The sequence below is a fragment of the Accipiter gentilis genome, chromosome 27 (assembly GCF_929443795.1).
Source record: "Accipiter gentilis chromosome 27, bAccGen1.1, whole genome shotgun sequence".
NCBI lineage: Eukaryota > Metazoa > Chordata > Aves > Accipitriformes > Accipitridae > Astur > Astur gentilis.
Window position 1 is genome coordinate 1,527,348 of NC_064906.1, and position 16,723 is coordinate 1,544,070.

The 16,723-nt window shown below is 39.0% G+C and overlaps 1 protein-coding gene across 7 annotated transcripts in view; it reads left to right on the forward strand.

Moving 5' to 3' along the window:
* The window catches only part of PTPRM (protein tyrosine phosphatase receptor type M), a 523,234-nt gene extending 509,191 nt beyond the window's left edge, over positions 1 to 14,043 (forward strand). For all 7 annotated transcript variants that reach the window (XM_049830233.1, XM_049830234.1, XM_049830235.1 and 4 more), the window contains 5 exons: positions 1,467 to 1,598; positions 4,700 to 4,825; positions 6,632 to 6,795; positions 8,709 to 8,844; positions 13,181 to 14,043. In XM_049830233.1, the coding sequence (XP_049686190.1) occupies positions 1,467 to 1,598; positions 4,700 to 4,825; positions 6,632 to 6,795; positions 8,709 to 8,844; positions 13,181 to 13,234 (612 nt within the window). In that variant the 3' untranslated portion in view covers positions 13,235 to 14,043. The remainder of the gene's footprint in view (positions 1 to 1,466; positions 1,599 to 4,699; positions 4,826 to 6,631; positions 6,796 to 8,708; positions 8,845 to 13,180) is intronic.
* The last annotated feature ends 2,680 nt before the right edge of the window (positions 14,044 to 16,723 follow it).

Here is a 16,723-nt window from a genome sequence, read left to right on the forward strand (position 1 = left end):
TTTAAGTGACTTCTCTAGGTCCTCACAGTAGGTCAATGACATTTCATATTAGAACAGAGCTTCCTTGATCTGCAATTTAAAACGTTGCCATTACGTTGTCTTCTTTCCTGGAGAGTTAGTACTGTTTTGTTCTATAAATTAAGCACTGCTCAGAAAGAGCAGTGCCTCAATATTTGCTTTGAAAATGCTTCCCTTCTTCACTGATGAAACAATGTGCTGGATACAAAAGTGTGTCTGGGCAAAAGAGTCCAAGGGAAGAGGTGATTTGGGTTGCCCTCCACCTGAAGCACCCTAGCGAGGCTCTTGCAATATCCTGTGCTGACAGACAAGAGCAGACATTTGTCCCTGTCTCTACACACTTAGTCTCCAGCAGGCAAGATGATGCATTTCACCCTCTCTGCTTGCATCAGTTGAGATGCAGTCAGATCACCTCATGTATACCTTTAGACTCACTTCAAGCAAAAGGGGTAGCAAGCATAATTTTTGTTATTCAATATCAGAATGAGTTTGAGAATGGTTTTCCCTAAAAAAATGCGGGGGCTTCTAAGTGAGGGAGTAAAGGAGAGCCTGCATGCAACTTTCATCAAGACAGGACTAGTAGGATAGAAGGCACGTGACTGATGTACCAGCAGCATTGATACCTGCTGGTTGCAGTTTGCTGAAACCAAAACAAAGAAATGAAGTATTGCATGTCTTCATCTGTACCCCAAAACACATTGGATTCATTTTCTGTGGTCTCTGAAAGAAAGATGCAAATAGCTGATCAGATTGTATCTCTGTCATGGTACAAGTACTTTAGTTCAAGGCATGTAGAGTCTTCCCTGCCCTCCTTAATAAAGGCAACAGCAGTCCCTCCCAACTGTTGCCCCAGTATGGCCATGCTGGCCTTCAACACTCATGAGGACATAAGTGAAAATGCTAGTGTGAGATCCACAATGGAACAGTTCCACCAACAGCTCAGTCAATTACATACTCTGGTACTAAAAAAACCAAAGAGCACTGAAATTTATCCCCTGTGTATCCTCGCTGCTGTCAGATAGACCAGAATTTCAACAATATTTCTGAAAAATAACTAGATATTTCCTTTCATGGGCATCATTCAAATTAACAGCTAAGCGCAGACAGCCAAGATTAATCTGTCCATTAACAGCTCAAAACAAAACTGTTGCTCAGAATTTTGTAGGAGTTACATTGGAGGCAAAAACCTCTGATGATTTTACTCTATGCCTGTGGCATAAAATACATTTCAGAAATACAACATCTGAAGAAGTTATATTGTGACCAAATACAGTTTATTAACCTTGAAGCATATAAGATCTCAGGAAAGAGCTGAAAACAATGTATTATTTATATAGAAAATAGAAATAATGCTTTCAGTTCCAAATTTTGGGGGCTATGACTAGCATTCTGCTAAATGGACTTTTGGTTCTTACCATTCTTCTCACTGTCTCATTATTTCTTTGCAGAGCTACAAGCAACCATCAGCTTTTATAGTTACACAGCATCCCTTACCAAATACCGTCAAAGATTTCTGGAGACTGGTCTTAGATTATCACTGCACTTCAATAGTTATGCTGAATGATGTGGATCCTGCACAAGTAAGTCCAGAAAACTGCTCCATTCAAAAGAAGAGTGCTAGTGCCTCAGCATTTCAGAACAGCTCTAGGACATAATTAGTTTTATAAAACAACATTAAATACTAACACACTAAAAAATTGATTTGTAGCTTGTGGATACACATAGGGAAAGAGGAATAAATCAGCCCATAAGCAGCATCTCCACCAAAATGTTAATGCACACACACGTAAGTGCATGCACCCATAATTTATTATAATAAGAGAATATGCCTTGGGAAGAACTGCTAAAAACCAGAAATGATGGCTGTAGATTTCTGACTCAAGTCTGAAACACACTAATAATAGCCAAAAGTCATAAACAGAAGCCAACAGCTATTCATTAGCCTTCCTGAAACAGGTCAATGACCTTGGTTTGCTTACCAGGGTGTAGGTATTCCCAGTGTGAAAATCTGTGTTATGCTTGCCACAAAATGACATTGTTAGCAAGGAGATAGGAACTAAACAAGATTGGATACTAAGCATCCTTCGGAAGAGAGAACAGGGCAACGAAAGATATGGAGGAATGTAATTACCTTACAAAAGAGTTGTGCATGCTGTACATGTTCTTTAGAAAATTGGAAGCCCGTACCTACTGGTTTGGCAATTTAATCACTAGCATTAATCACTAAGTGTCCTAGAGCCTGGCTTGCAACTGCGCAATTCCAAGTTCTTGCACAGATACGATTTCCTTGGTTCCAAGAAACTGCACCAGCTGTCTGCTGGAATAATGTGGTGGTAGTCTTGGTTCTTAATATGTGAATATTTGTTAATTATTGGTTAAGAGCAATTGTTGTTTTTTGTAGCAGACTGCATGTCATTTTTATTCTTGATATGATCAATAATCTTTTCAGTTTTGTTAAGTATTGAACAGTTAGAAAAATGTTTCCTCTTATTTCTTTTTAACATGGAGAATTTGTTTTTTAAACATACTAATCTTCCATTTTTTCTTTCAAATGAATGTGTAGGAATTCTGCACAGTATTTTAAAGACTGAATTTCTGATTCCAAGCCCTTAACTGTCTACAGGGAGAAAAACAGAAATGAAAGACAAAACTTTTATTCATGAGTCTAAGATTATTTTCTGAGTGAATAAGGAAAGACTCAAGGGAGTCAGACTGTTAGGGACTGCTGAGCAGAGTTTTTTTAATTTGTGGGCTGTGTTTTGAATTTACAATAGTGCATGGCTATTTCAAGCATTTATTGGCCTCACAGGCTTTTAAAAGCTATTGGGATATGCAGTTGATGCACCTGCTTCTGCAGTATGTTAAACCTCTTCCCTCTAATGTGAGTAACATTCTTTTCATTAGGAATAAATCTCAAAACCCTCAGAGCAAACAGAAGTGGAGAGAGGGCAGAGCTTATTAAAAACACACATTACATTCAGATTTATTAATAATTACTGTTATCATTATTATTTATGTATATATGGAGTGTTTACTGTTCTGTTTAGATACTACAATTTATGTGGATTGTTATGCTCTATTGGGAAATTAAATTCAACCCTTCACAGTGACTCTGACTTAAAGAGAGTCACTACCATCACATGCATGCAAAATACGCAGACCTAAATGCTGGTCTCCTTAGAACTTGAAAATCTTGGCTTCCTAAAACAGCTCCAGCAAACAGCTCTGCTTATTATCATTTTAAGCATTTTTCAAAGATCGGTTAGAGCAGTATTCCTATGTATTTGAAAGTCATGTATTACATTGTGCACGTTAAATGATCTGAGCACTAGCATTTGCAATGGTTGTATACATTGTATTTTGCTATCCTGTACACTAGCATTTTTCATAATATAAATTTGTGTAAGATTTAGACAATATTTGGAAAGAATTTGCTCAGCAGACCGAATCATGTGAGGGAGTTAAAATAAATTAAAATATATTTTCCAACTCAAAATTTCTGGTTTTAACTTGTTAAAGTGAACTCCTGCAAATCAGACCCTGTTCTCTTTTTAATTGATGTAGTAAATGATTATGTTTTCCTAAAATGTAGTCATCTCTAAACGGCTTTGTTGAGGACTAAGTGTTACAAGAAATGCAAAACAACATCTGGAATAAATGTGATTTGTCAGCTCAGCTCTGGATTACCAACAGCAATGCAGCAGAGTGAAGACCACAGCTGTTTTACTGAATGAAATAAAATTCCAAATATGACATCAAGGCTTCTGCAAGTGAACAAAATTTCATGAGTTCATACTTAATTTTGGTGAATGCTTGAAAAAGCTACATGCTTGAAATGCTTTAAATATCCCTGGAAAAAATCATTAGGGTTTTTAAGGAAAAAAATGGACAAGCAGAGTCTACCTTCAAAAAACTCCTTGCAAAGTGTTGATTTAATCTTTAAAGTATTAACACAGAAAATAACTGGTTTCTGGATTAAGCCATCCTGATATTATTAGGCACTAAAACTGTGCAACATAGTGGTAATATTACTTTGTGATCTTTAGATACCTAGAAGTAATGTTTTCTGAGCACTAAAAAAAGCATAATTACTATTTTCAGGTAGCATTCATAAGATGAAATTGAGCAGTTGTTGAAAATGTAAAGCAATGCTGATATTAGCTGATGTCATCAGTCACGGGTGAAACATATGTGAAAAGCCTTGAGTTTTGAAAATTGATGCACCCTTCATAGTATAAAGCACACCTTCTGACGTAGCTTGAATTATTAGCAACTTTTCAGAACCATTGGAGATACCAGGCCTTTGGTCTTCAGGCTTCATGCCATCTCTGAGATATGGTAGTATTTGACAGCATCGCCCTGTCTTGTCATAATGTATTGCAGAATTGATGCTGCGTGTCAGAAATGCGTTACTCCAAATACCAGAGAATGGTGAGTACAGGAGCAAGCAATAGCATGTTCAGTTAAGTGAAAAGGTATTTGTTTAAACTTGCTCCACACAAGTAAAAGCAGAATGCTCAAAACTGGTGGAAGATGGTGCACTGTGTATTTTATAAAGATATTGTGTGAGAATTTCAGTAATAAATGTAGCACAAAGAAAAAAATCTAGAAAAGTATATTTGAGGCAGCATGAAGTTGAAAGTGATTAACTGTGTTCTTTTCTGTTTGTGGTCTTCTATAGCTGTGTCCTCAGTACTGGCCAGAAAATGGAGTACACCGACACGGTCCTATTCAGGTGGAGTTTGTATCAGCTGATTTAGAAGAAGACATAATCAGTCGGATATTCAGAATTTATAATGCAGCCAGAGTAAGAATGTTATTTGCAAAACAATTCGGTCTCGGTAGATGAGTTGACTCTACTCAAATCACAAAAAATGAAAGTTAAACACATAAAACCATTCCTATTTTTCAGCTTATTTATTTGAAAGTGATGGTGCAATACTGAGTCACACCATAATTAATAAGAAAAAAGCCTTCTATGTGTAATTAAAGTAAAAAATACTTTAATGCCTATCTCGAGTACGTTAAATGCAAATGAAATAAATGCAGTATTTGGATTGTATGGTAGCCAAGAGATGCCAAAATCAGTGCTGTTTTCAACAGTTTGAAATTAGCCACCTTGCATATTTGTATCCTGTGTCATGCGAAGAAAGCTGTGCACCAATACTAGGCATGTTTTCCAATACCACTCCCAGGCTTTTAGTGAAGATCCTGTCCCACTAATCACACCTCATAATATATGTAAGCACTTCAGAGGGACAAGTATGTTCTCATATCCAGCTTTTATGCTCCCATAAAGTTGACAGAAGACTAAATGGGCATGTCTTTCAGGCTGAGTGAAAAAAAGATTCCACCACAGACCAAGCATCTCTTCCCATCCAGATGGAGGGAGCCTTTGCAATGGACTGGTATCAATCACCAAAGAACCATAGCTAGGAATAAGCAGCACTCCCTGCTGAAAAAAGTCAGGAACTGCCCTGAGATCTGGTAGCTCTCAGGAGAGTGAAAGGCCCCCAAAACACACGCAAAAACATGCCAATATCTGAACAGGGAAGCAGATTGTAAGCTTCAAGATATTTCTTTAATACTATGATGGCCTTGCATTTGCAGTCAATGTGGCAACATAAAAACACAATCTCCAGCAGTGTTAATATGAGCTTTAGCAGACACTGGGTCTGGCTGATGTGCTTAGGGAAGAGGGGCTGTCAGCTGCAAGAAACTGGCCAGGAAATCAGTAGATACCAAATCTTGACATAAAGCAGACAAAACCCATTGAAGAACATATCTAATGCTGCATCCGCTTTGGTTTATTCCCTTATCTTGTTAATCTTACATCCTCTCTATTACCTCTTACTCTAGAGAAAAAATTCTAATGCCAACATTTCTGTGTGTTGCCCATTTTAAAAGTGGCGCTAAAGTGCCCTCACTCTGCACAGAAGTGAAAGTGGCAAATCCTAGACTACAAAACCAGTTTTCATGTATGTGGTTTTTATGCCCTTTTCAAAGGACTGTAATTTTCTGCCACTAACACTTGTTCTATGCTCCTTTTTTATTTTAAATCACCATAAAGCAACTGTTCAGTAACATTTCACCAAAGAGGTTCTCACTGCTGCAGAAGCACACAATAAAATAAAATGTAGTTAGATTTTTTATAAGCCGGAAACACCTGAGGATTTTGTTTGGTTTTTTAAATGTTTTCTGCTTCAAAATATCTTGAGAGGTTTTGACCTTTCTTGGAAAAATCAACAAAAGCACGCAAACAGTCTTTGAAATGCTGAAACATATTTTTAAAAAGGTATATAATTGAAGTTGTGTTGCAGCTCCCTCTTTGCTACCAAGTTCCCGCTATGAGATTAATAAATTATTTCCTTGATCCTGCAGCTGTACCATTGCTCTATTCTAGTCTATGTGTATAGCACTCTTTTTAAAACCTCTTGTTCTAATAACTCTGTTGGAAGATAAAAGTGATAACTCCTCAAGGGCAGTTGCAATTACATTAGCAGTTTGTCAGTAGTGATCTGCTTGAACAACTTTCCTCACTGATGCAAATACATAAGTTATTTACCGAAAAAAAAGCTGTTATTTTTCCTCCTTGTTGTCTGAATCTCTACAGCCCCAAGACGGCTATCGGATGGTGCAGCAGTTCCAGTTCCTGGGATGGCCCATGTACAGAGACACTCCAGTTTCTAAACGCTCCTTTTTGAAGCTCATCCGCCAAGTGGAGAAGTGGCAGGAAGAATATAACGGGGGAGAGGGACGCACAGTTGTACATTGCTTGTAAGTACTGGAAACAGGAGAGAGAAAGCAAAGGAATATTGTTACAGAATTTGTGCCAGATTTTAAAAGATTTGTGAAGAGGCATCTTTCTAATCTGGAAGTGGATAACTAATACAACTGCTCATTTAAAAGCTTTGAATACAAGAGGAATTGTATGATTTTTATGTAGATTCATGAGTTTCCCTCTCTGTCCCTTGGTAGACCCCTATGAAAAGATGATGGGTACAAGTTAGCTCTATTTTATATAAAGGTGTCCAGTGACTTTTGCAAATGGAAAAGATGCATATTTAGTCAGAGTAAATAAAGATTGTACCTTCCAAACAACATACCTTTTACTTCCACAGATAAGGACTGTAGAAATAAGTAGTATAGGAGGGGTGATTCCTCTTCCAGACATAAAGCACAGCAATAAAAGTGGCGTGAGAGACCAGTTACGATGGTCCTGTATTGCCTTACCTTTCTCTAATAATGGTATATATTTTTGTCCTCCAAAGATGTTGCCATGATGGAGAAGGGACATGCTAACAGGAAAAGCACTCTAATGCACCTTCAAAAGTTGGGACTCAATGTTAGAATGATGGAGAAGATCTAAGAGTGTATTAATAATTCCCACTATCACTGACCTTGAACAAGTCATTGCTCTTCAGTTTCCCCATCTGTAGAATGGGGATAATAATACTTTCATCAAAGGAGCATTGTGCGGTGTGATTAATTAATGTTTTGAGATCTTTAGCTGAAAAGACCCTTTTGAAGTGCAAATTACTGTTATCTCCGAGGTGGCTGATGATATTAAATAGTTGTACAACATCACACATGCATCACTGGCAGGCAGTGAAGAAAGAAAAAACTCTAATATAATCCTTTTAAATGACTTTATTTTAATTAAAATTCTCAAAGAGTCCCACAATATCAGGCAATGTTTTGGCAGCAGAAAGCATTCTTTTCGTACTGCCTGGATGTGACAGATGTGCGACGTTGTATCTTCCTTTGAAAATCAGCCATTTATGAAACTGGTTTGAAAGACCTGCTACCTAACTAGTCTGCACTCTGGTAATTATTAAGGTTTATTATTTTTAGTGAAGCACAGCCTAAAGATTCTGATTAGAATAGCTATAGAAATAATGTTTCCAGAAAGAAATAGATTCTCTTGAAGATTAAAAATAGCTGGGGATGAAGTATTATTAAATACTGTGTTTGATCATGCATATGAACATTTGTGCCTAGCTTCTGTGTTAGCAAGTCACTTCGGGTTCTCATCCTCTGATACTGTGGATGGAGGGTGAATACCTACACTTTTAAAAGTAGTCATTGCCAGGCAGCCGGCTCCTCTGCCTGCTGCCAGGGGGTGAACGCATCAGCCAGGGGAATATCACAGCACGACCTAGTGCCATGCTAAAGCTGGAGCCACCAGAAGGGCTCCTACAAATGAGACTTCTGGCACTTTTGCTCTTCCTCTGAAATGCCTTTGGATCCAGAAGGAAAGCACCAGGATTCAGAGTAAAAGAACTCAAAGATCCACTTTCTCTAGAACACTTCCAGGCCTGATGCTCATCGCAACCTCGTGCGTTTGCAGTGCAAAGGGGTGTTGAACTGAATCTAAAAGTACCTTGTCCTTATTTTAGCATCCTTTTGTGCTGTCTCAAGTGTTCACTGAAGGACGCTGCAAAACTCAGCCATTCAACTCCCTCCAGGCTTTCAGCCTGCTGAATTCTGAATCATAGCTTTGAGATCTTTCAGCCTATTAATTCCAATTTAAAATCGTGTTCTGCCTAAAGTTCAGCAGCCTTCAGGGGCAGGAATGTTCTGTGGTTTCTCCCTACTGGAACTCATGTCTTCTGTAGCCACCCGTGGTGCTGTATGAACTTGTAACATAGAGTCAATTGTAACTGAGCCATTTTATCACTTTATTGTAGGAATGGAGGTGGCCGCAGTGGGACATTTTGTGCAATCAGTATTGTTTGTGAAATGCTTCGACATCAGAGGGCTGTTGATGTATTCCATGCTGTGAAGACACTGAGGAATAACAAGCCTAACATGGTGGACCTTCTGGTATGAGCTTTTTAACTACAGCACTAAATATAAAATGTTCCTTTTTCTCAGAAGACTCAGTAAGATTTCCAGGATTTGCAGTGGGAGTTGTTCACAAAGCAAGCAAGTCATTTTCAAAGGGGATAATGAAGTCACTTCACTTGTAAAAGTATTTTTATACTACTTTCTTCCCAAGGAGACTTTGTCTCTGTTCATTTGAATTTTTTAAGTTTTACACTTTCAGCCGAACATCCTTATTAATTTTCTTTTCTAGCAGGCTGAGCCAAGTGGAGAACAGTCCTTGCATGGTAGAAATAATAGTTACGTAAAATTAAATGCCAGATTTCCAAATTATATATTTTATAAATAGCTTAATCGCCTAATATGTATCAAAGCCATGAATTTCAGTTTGACATTCAGAATATTGCATTTAATTATGGTTGGTCTATCTCATAGAAAGATTAAAGAAATTCAGAAACAAGGGGCCATGTGCAATTATTTTCCTAGAGAGTGTTTTATGAGCCTTTTTTTTAAAATGGAGAATTGCTGAAGTGCCAGCTGTTATGTCAGAAGAGCTGCAGAACAGCTTAAACAAGCAGGTTCCTACACTCTAGTGTGTAGTTCTGTACTTGGAGATGGGTGTAGAGTGATAACCTATTCTGAAGCCTGAGTTATAAAAGACCCTGTTTTACAATGTCCTGCTGTAGAGGTGACTGCTTAAGAGGCAGCTGTATCTGATTTAGCATCATAGGCAGGGGGAAGGAGCATCAGGGCAGCTTCAGGGATGCTAAACCAATCATCTGAGCTAATTTTGCAAGCTCTGGTTAAACAAGTTTGGGTCATATTCAACATCTTTTCTACAGAGTGCCCAGGGTGAGGCAGGAGGCATCTCACAGAGCTGGTCCAGCCTCTTGTAATTTTGGGAGAGATCCCTCTCTCAGATAAGCCGCTGAGATGTGGGTGTGAAACACAGTGGAGAATGGGCAGAAAGCAGGAATTTCTGTTGGGAAGAGTAAAGCTTTCAGGCTCATGTGTAGATGGGTAGGGTTATCCACTTCCCCACCACATGGATCACTGTGCCTCATCTGTCCCATAGAAGAATGGCTCCCACCACGTCCTCCATCACAGTGCTCTCATCTAGCCCACCTGTGAAGTCCCAGACCCTCCCCTAAGCCCTGCTCTGGCCAGGCTCATGGAAAAAAGCCAGATGTTGCCAGCTGTGCAAAGCAAGGAGGGAATTTACAAGCAGCACCACAGGGCCATGAGTCAGCAATGTGGAACTGTGAACCTTGTATCGGTGAGGAATTATCAAGGTTTCGCAGTGGCGGGCGGGTTGGATCCTCTTCCTCTAGTTCATATTCTCAGGAGGGGAATCATCATGCTGAGAACCATACATTTTTATTTCCTAGATATTAAGAAAAATGTCCGACTTCTTCATTCAGGTAGTGTAGTTTGGATAGAGGCCTGCTGTTCTCCATTCTCCCAGAGCTTAAGTCCACAGAACTCACTGATCTCTTATTAATTTATTTTATAGAAATGAAAAGAAAATTATCAGTGTGAAGATGTACAGTTGAAGAAAATGCTCTCTATAAATTCCCATTTGTGACAGTTCTCCAGGTATAGATTTGTCAGGCAGCTGTCTCCATTTTTGAGCAGAGAATTTTTTTAATCAGAAGCTAAATGTATTATTTTAGAATATAAAAACAGCTTTTAGTAAAATGAGGATGGTATTGAGAATGTCTGGATGGCATTGAGAGTCCTTGTAAGGCCTTTTCATTAGGAGATTTCAAAGCACTTGTGAAGGAGATCAGTACTGTTTTCCTTATTTTACAGACAACAAAAGCAGGGGACAATCAGGATTTTTCCCATTATCATTTGCTGACAAAGCAGAGTTAGAACCACACCTCTTCGGTCTTGGTCTGCTACTTTGTAGAAACAAATATTTAAATTAGCAAGGTTTCAATTTCCATGCAGATTGTTTCCATGGTAAAAGGGAATTGGGGACACCTGAGTTCTTTTCCCGATCCTGTTACCATCTTTATCCTTTATGACCTTATATGTTAATGTGTCTTTGCCTCAGTTTCCATATCTGAAAAATGAGAACAATAATATTCATCTACCTTTGTAAAATTTTGTGGTAAAAGATGAAGTGCTCAGAATTATAACAGTATTTCACAAAAATAGTTTCAAGACTGCTTTATCAATACCTGTTACGCACTTTCTGACTAGGTGAAGGGCAATCTTTACAGTCCATACTTAGACATTCACCTTTTAATTTCATTGAAACCTTTGGTTTTCCTGCAAGTGTAAAAATCTGAATGAGACGTCCATACAATATGGAAATCTATGAAATTCTTCAGCCATCATACAAAGGTGACAGATGGTATTACAAAATGTCTATTACAAAATGCCCAAAGCATTTTGTGATAAATGTTATTGGACCTACCAATAGGTGTCCTAGAAAAAAAAAATTAAATATACCTCTCTGAAGCTAGCTAACGCAAAAAGACTTTTAATATCCACCATCAAGTGAATAATAAAAAGGTAGAAAGGACACACATGAGTGAACACAGTGGGAAATAACATATGTCTGGTCTTTAAGACAGGTATTTGGTTTACTAAAACTCACAGTTATTCTGCTGGATCAGTAAATCAGCATAAAATGAGCATGGAAAAATGGAAATAGATGAATGGCTGATCTGTTGCTTTGATCTGTTGTGTAGTTATAGAATAATTTTCATTTATTTAGAAACATATATGCAATAAAAGCAGAAAAGGAACCATTTACATAATACTCCTTTCTTTCCTCTCTTCTTTTTTATTCTTTTCTCATTCTGAAGAAGACACAAGCATTTTATGAAACCCTGCAGGATCTTAAAACCTCACATACAACTCTTCATAACTTAGGTGATATGTGCACCAAAGATTTGTTTTCTTCTGAAGTGACAGCTCTCAACAAAATAACTTAGAAATTGTCCATGCTTGTTAATGGCTTTTTGATTGTTGTAATATTATTTGGTCTCTTACATGTTAAGGTGGACTCTCTTCTCAGCTAAAATGTGATCCAAAATCACAAGTACAGGCCAAAAGAGTTAATCTTTTAAAATGTTTGCTTCAGTGAAAAGGAGAATATATCTGAAATGTAATTGTAATCTTCCTACTTGCGATGTTGGGAAGGTGAAGGCTGAGTGCTGTCAGCTAGTTAAGTCTGTTGTTGTTCCTATATGATAGTACATTCTTAGTTATCTTTTATTAATGGATTAAAGTGCATAAGACAAAGAGGCATTTCAGTGGCAGAAACATTCATAAAACTGTCAGATATTTCAAAACTGGATTTTTAAAAGCCAGAGCCCTTGGATTCAGGGAAGACACACCTACTATTTCTTTCAGCTTTTTTGTTTAATTTATATGTTTGTAGTATTGCTAAATATTGCGAATAGCAAGAATGAAAATGGAACAGGGGTATGTGTGCACACACAAAACTGAAGTCATCAGTGACTGCATCATCTAAAGCTGCAGAGTGGACGAAGGTCAGTCAAAAGTATTGGCCTCTGTACCGCTGAAGATGTGAAGGGGGCGAAGTCACAACCCTTCGTGTCTGAAGGTTGCAGACAGGGTTTGCATGTCACGGGAAGGGGATTTCCCTGGGACTGGCCCAGTTTCCAAGCAGTTGCAAATAAAACCAGCAGGTCTGTGTTTGAAGCACAGGGTTAGCACTGGAAAATTTAGCCTGGGTAACAGAAGAGGCGTCAAGAGCCTAACTTATGCATCACCATTAATTGATAAAAATCAACTGGAATTAATCCAATTAATTTAGGTCAGGCCTGATCTGACAGGCCTCTTGCACTGGGAGAGGACAGTATTTTGGTGTGGGTTTGGGCTGCATGTAGAGGAGGAACAGTAAGCAGCTCTTGCCCTGATGTGTAGCAAATGTATGAATGACATTAAAATAGAAGTTATGATCTGGGAAGTACTAGACACTGGGTCTATTTTAAGATAAACATTTCTAGGGAGGAATTTCAATAACTCCAATTCTGGTGAAGTGCTACGTGAGCATTTTGACAGATGACAGATGAGTTGCAAGTCAATTTACTTACGTGTAGTCAATTTTTCTCATACAAGTGTATTAAAGTAGCTAAATGTGCATGTAATATGAGCAGTACCATAAGTTACTGTGTGTAGTGTCTATTGTCTGGTTAATATAAAGATTTTCTTATCTGAATACAAATTGGATTTGCAAACTGGTTCCTATTGACAACAGCTGATAGTAAATAATTTTAACAGACGAGAAATATTGATCCCCTTAATTAAGTTCCTTCAATAACTGACTTTTTGTGGTTTTCTTTTGATTTTTCAGGATCAATACAAATTCTGCTATGAAGTGGCTTTGGAATACTTGAATTCTGGCTGATTGCATAAACAGCATAGACAAAGCTCCTCCTTTCACCACCACAAACAAAGCAAGTCACTTCACAATATCTGTGTAAATGAGATGAAAACTTCTCAGTGTTATGCTTATACTGCTTTGTATAATTGGCTCTTTTTAAGAGCCCGAAAAGATGTTTATAAAACTGCTTGCACTCCCCGTTTTCCACTCTAATGCCGCTGCTTGACACCCATATGAACATACACCAAACCACATGGCAGTTGTTGAACACTGTATTCATACGTAGCCATTGATGTGGTGAAGCAGCATAGTCCTCTGGTAAATAAGAAAGCACAATTATATTCTTATGAAGGAATTTGTACTTTTCTGTTATATTTCGTTGCCTGTGATTCTCAGTTATTGTCACAGCCTAGTGTACATTTCTGTTCTGTGGAGAATGCTGTCTGGCATTTTGATAATATATGATTTTAGTTACATTTGTATTCTAACACGTGCATAATAAATGAATCATACATAGCTTATCTGAACTAATGGAAAGACATGTACCAAATCATGTTAACTTTGTTGAGTTGTAATTTCTATCCACTTTGTACCATTTCAGAGAGAGAATCTTGATAGAAATACAGTTAGAAAATGCAAAAGACAGGATGCTCGAATTAATATATCCAAAGCTTTTTCATTTGTTTATATTGTAAATATTTTTTTATTTCATCAAATTATTTATTCATTAAAATTAATTTTTTTGTGAAGCACAGTGAGTGACAATCATTTTTATTAAGCCCTGGAAATGCTTACTGTATGATAGTGTAAACATTTGTTTACCTTGTATGGATTCTCAGCTCAATAAATAATTACATACATGATAAAATCTTGTTTAATATCTCTTGGCATCTGAGTGCCTTCAGCTAAGCGTCTTTTCAGATTAATTCTTGTAAATACTGAGCTACCTCCAGAGCATGTTTATTGTGTGATCCAGTGTTGATCCAGCCAATACCAAGGTGTGCCATGCCAATATATATAAGGAGGCGACTTGTATGTTTAAAGACGCATGGGCACAAATGCAGAACCGGAAAGTTGCCCTGCTGTATGAAGAAGAGATTATGTTGGCCTTACAGTATTCAGTCTTGTCACAGCATTCCTCTGCAGCCCTAAGCATGCCTTGCCGTTCGTTTTGAGTCTGCTGCTGTGAAAGGGGGGATGGTGCATTTGTTCTTAGGAAGAATGACTGCTGTGAAGGGGAAGTAATTCCTCGTGTTACGGATACCAATACTAGAATGACTGGGGGGATTAAAAAGTGAGTAAAACTGCTGTGTTACTACGGCTGTTACCAGTACTGCCAGTGGACCGGTTTACACTACTAAAGCTCTTGCCTGTCCTGAGAATGGGTCTACTGCACTTCCCATGGCCTTTGGATAGTTCCCCTTTCTGCCAAGCACTTACCAGTGTCTGAACGGGCTGGCACTTGCCTCATGTTCATGGATGCAGGAAGCACAGCAACAAAGCAGCAAGAAAGGGGAATGAGCCAGCAATGGCTTGCTGCACTGTCCACTGGAACTGCAGATCTTTCTCTCCCCCAGAAGTGTTAAGGAGACATTGCAGACAGAGCAACTGCTCAATACTGAGGCCTTCCAAAGCTATATGGGAAACCCCATGCAAGGAAGCGGCAGACTGCACACTGTTTCGGCTCTTAAAAAGATCCTTTTAATGCGCTAGCCATCCGGAATGAGGGCAGTCTCTATATAAATGTATTAGTCAAAATGTTTTGAAAATTTCCAAATCTAGAGATCCAGCTTGGACATAATGACTCACAGCTTGTCAACTGCCAGTTCAAAACCACTACAAAATTCCAATCTAAAGGCACGAGGATAGGCTTCCTCTGGAGCTGGAAAGCATCTCTTTTAAAATTGCTTTAAAATGTAGCTGGCACATACTGGCCATTGCTATAAATTGCACAGAGGTACTGAAGAACTTAGAAAAAACAACCCCAGCTCTGAGAAGAATTATGGTCCTTGGACAAACCCTGTAGAACTTCAGCCTGTTGCAGAATATGCTCTGATTCATTTGGAAACCCTAAGGTTAGGAAACAAAATCCATACCTCTAACATCATATTCTTCACAACCAGCTTGACAGGCCAGGTATGCCAGCCAAGCATGCTTCTTTGTAATAATTGTGGGACACTAAAAAGTTGGGTTACATGATCTATTTATTGAAATATGCTTGTATGTGTCCAGTATCTCCTGATGCTTTAAAAGGTATAAGTAAGATGGATAAGTGTGCTGAAGGAACCCTAGGACAAAAGGTGACGTGGGCAATATGATCCCAAATATGAATGACATTTATTGAAATGCAGCAAGAATCATGGCAATCTCTCCCAAGGACTGACACTGCCAGTGTCTGCCAGACATTATTTCAGCCGCTGTACTCTCACAGACGTACTTTGCACAGGTAGGTCTTGGGGGATGAGAGGGGGAAAGGAGACAAGGAGGAGAGAGTTCTGCAGTGTTTCTTATTGTTATACTGATACTACTTTTTTTCTTGTTACTCTTCAGACATAGGCATAGTCAAACCCATGTTACAGAGTCTGTGTGCTGTTGTCCCAAAAGGCATTCTGTGAACTACAATGCCTTAAAACTGGAGCCAGCTAAAGAAAGCACACCAAGCAGCTTTGTGTCCTCACTCACATACTACAGCTATCAGTCAATACAAATGATAGAGAAATCCAGGCTTAGGTAAAACAATATTTTGGCAAGAAGAAAAAACAGATGAGGACTTCAGGAGTTATGAATAGAGAAAACAGAAGGAATCAGGAGCAGAAAAAAGAGATGAATGTGGGGGACAGGTATTCAAGAAGCAGCATGGAGCTTATGAAAGTTACCTGGAGGGAGGCATTTTAGAGGAGACAACAGAAAGAAAATAGCAGTGACAGCTACTTTAAGTTTTCATAAACCAACTTCCCTTTTTAGAAGAAAGTTACACAATTACAAGCCCAGTACAGCTGCAGAACTTACGGAGACATCAGCCCTAGTTTGGGAGGAACAGAGGAAGGGATGTCTTCTTCAATCCCCAGTATATGAGGTACATAAATGAATAAAGAGATACTTTGAATGGTTAGTGTTATGGGTTTGTGTGGCGTGGGGGTTGTTTTTGGTAGCGGGGGAGGGGGCCACAGGGGCGGCTCCTGTGAGAAGCTGCTCAAAGCTTCCCTGGCTCCAAGTCGGACCCACCTCTGGCCCAGGCCAACCCCGTCAGCGACGGTGGTAGCACCTCTGGGAGAACAGATTTAAGAAGGGGAACCTGCAGTGAGTGGGGGAGTGGGATGTGAGAGGAACAAGCCCCTCTGCAGAGACCGAGGTCAGTGAGGAGGAAGGAGGGGAGGAGGGTTTGTCCCTGCAGCCCGTGGTGAGACGAGACGGCAGGCTGTCGTCCGCCCCCCAGCCCATGGCGGGGAGCGGGGGAGCGGAGGCCCCCCAAGATGGCCGTGACTCCATGGGAAAGCCCGCGCTGGAGCAGTC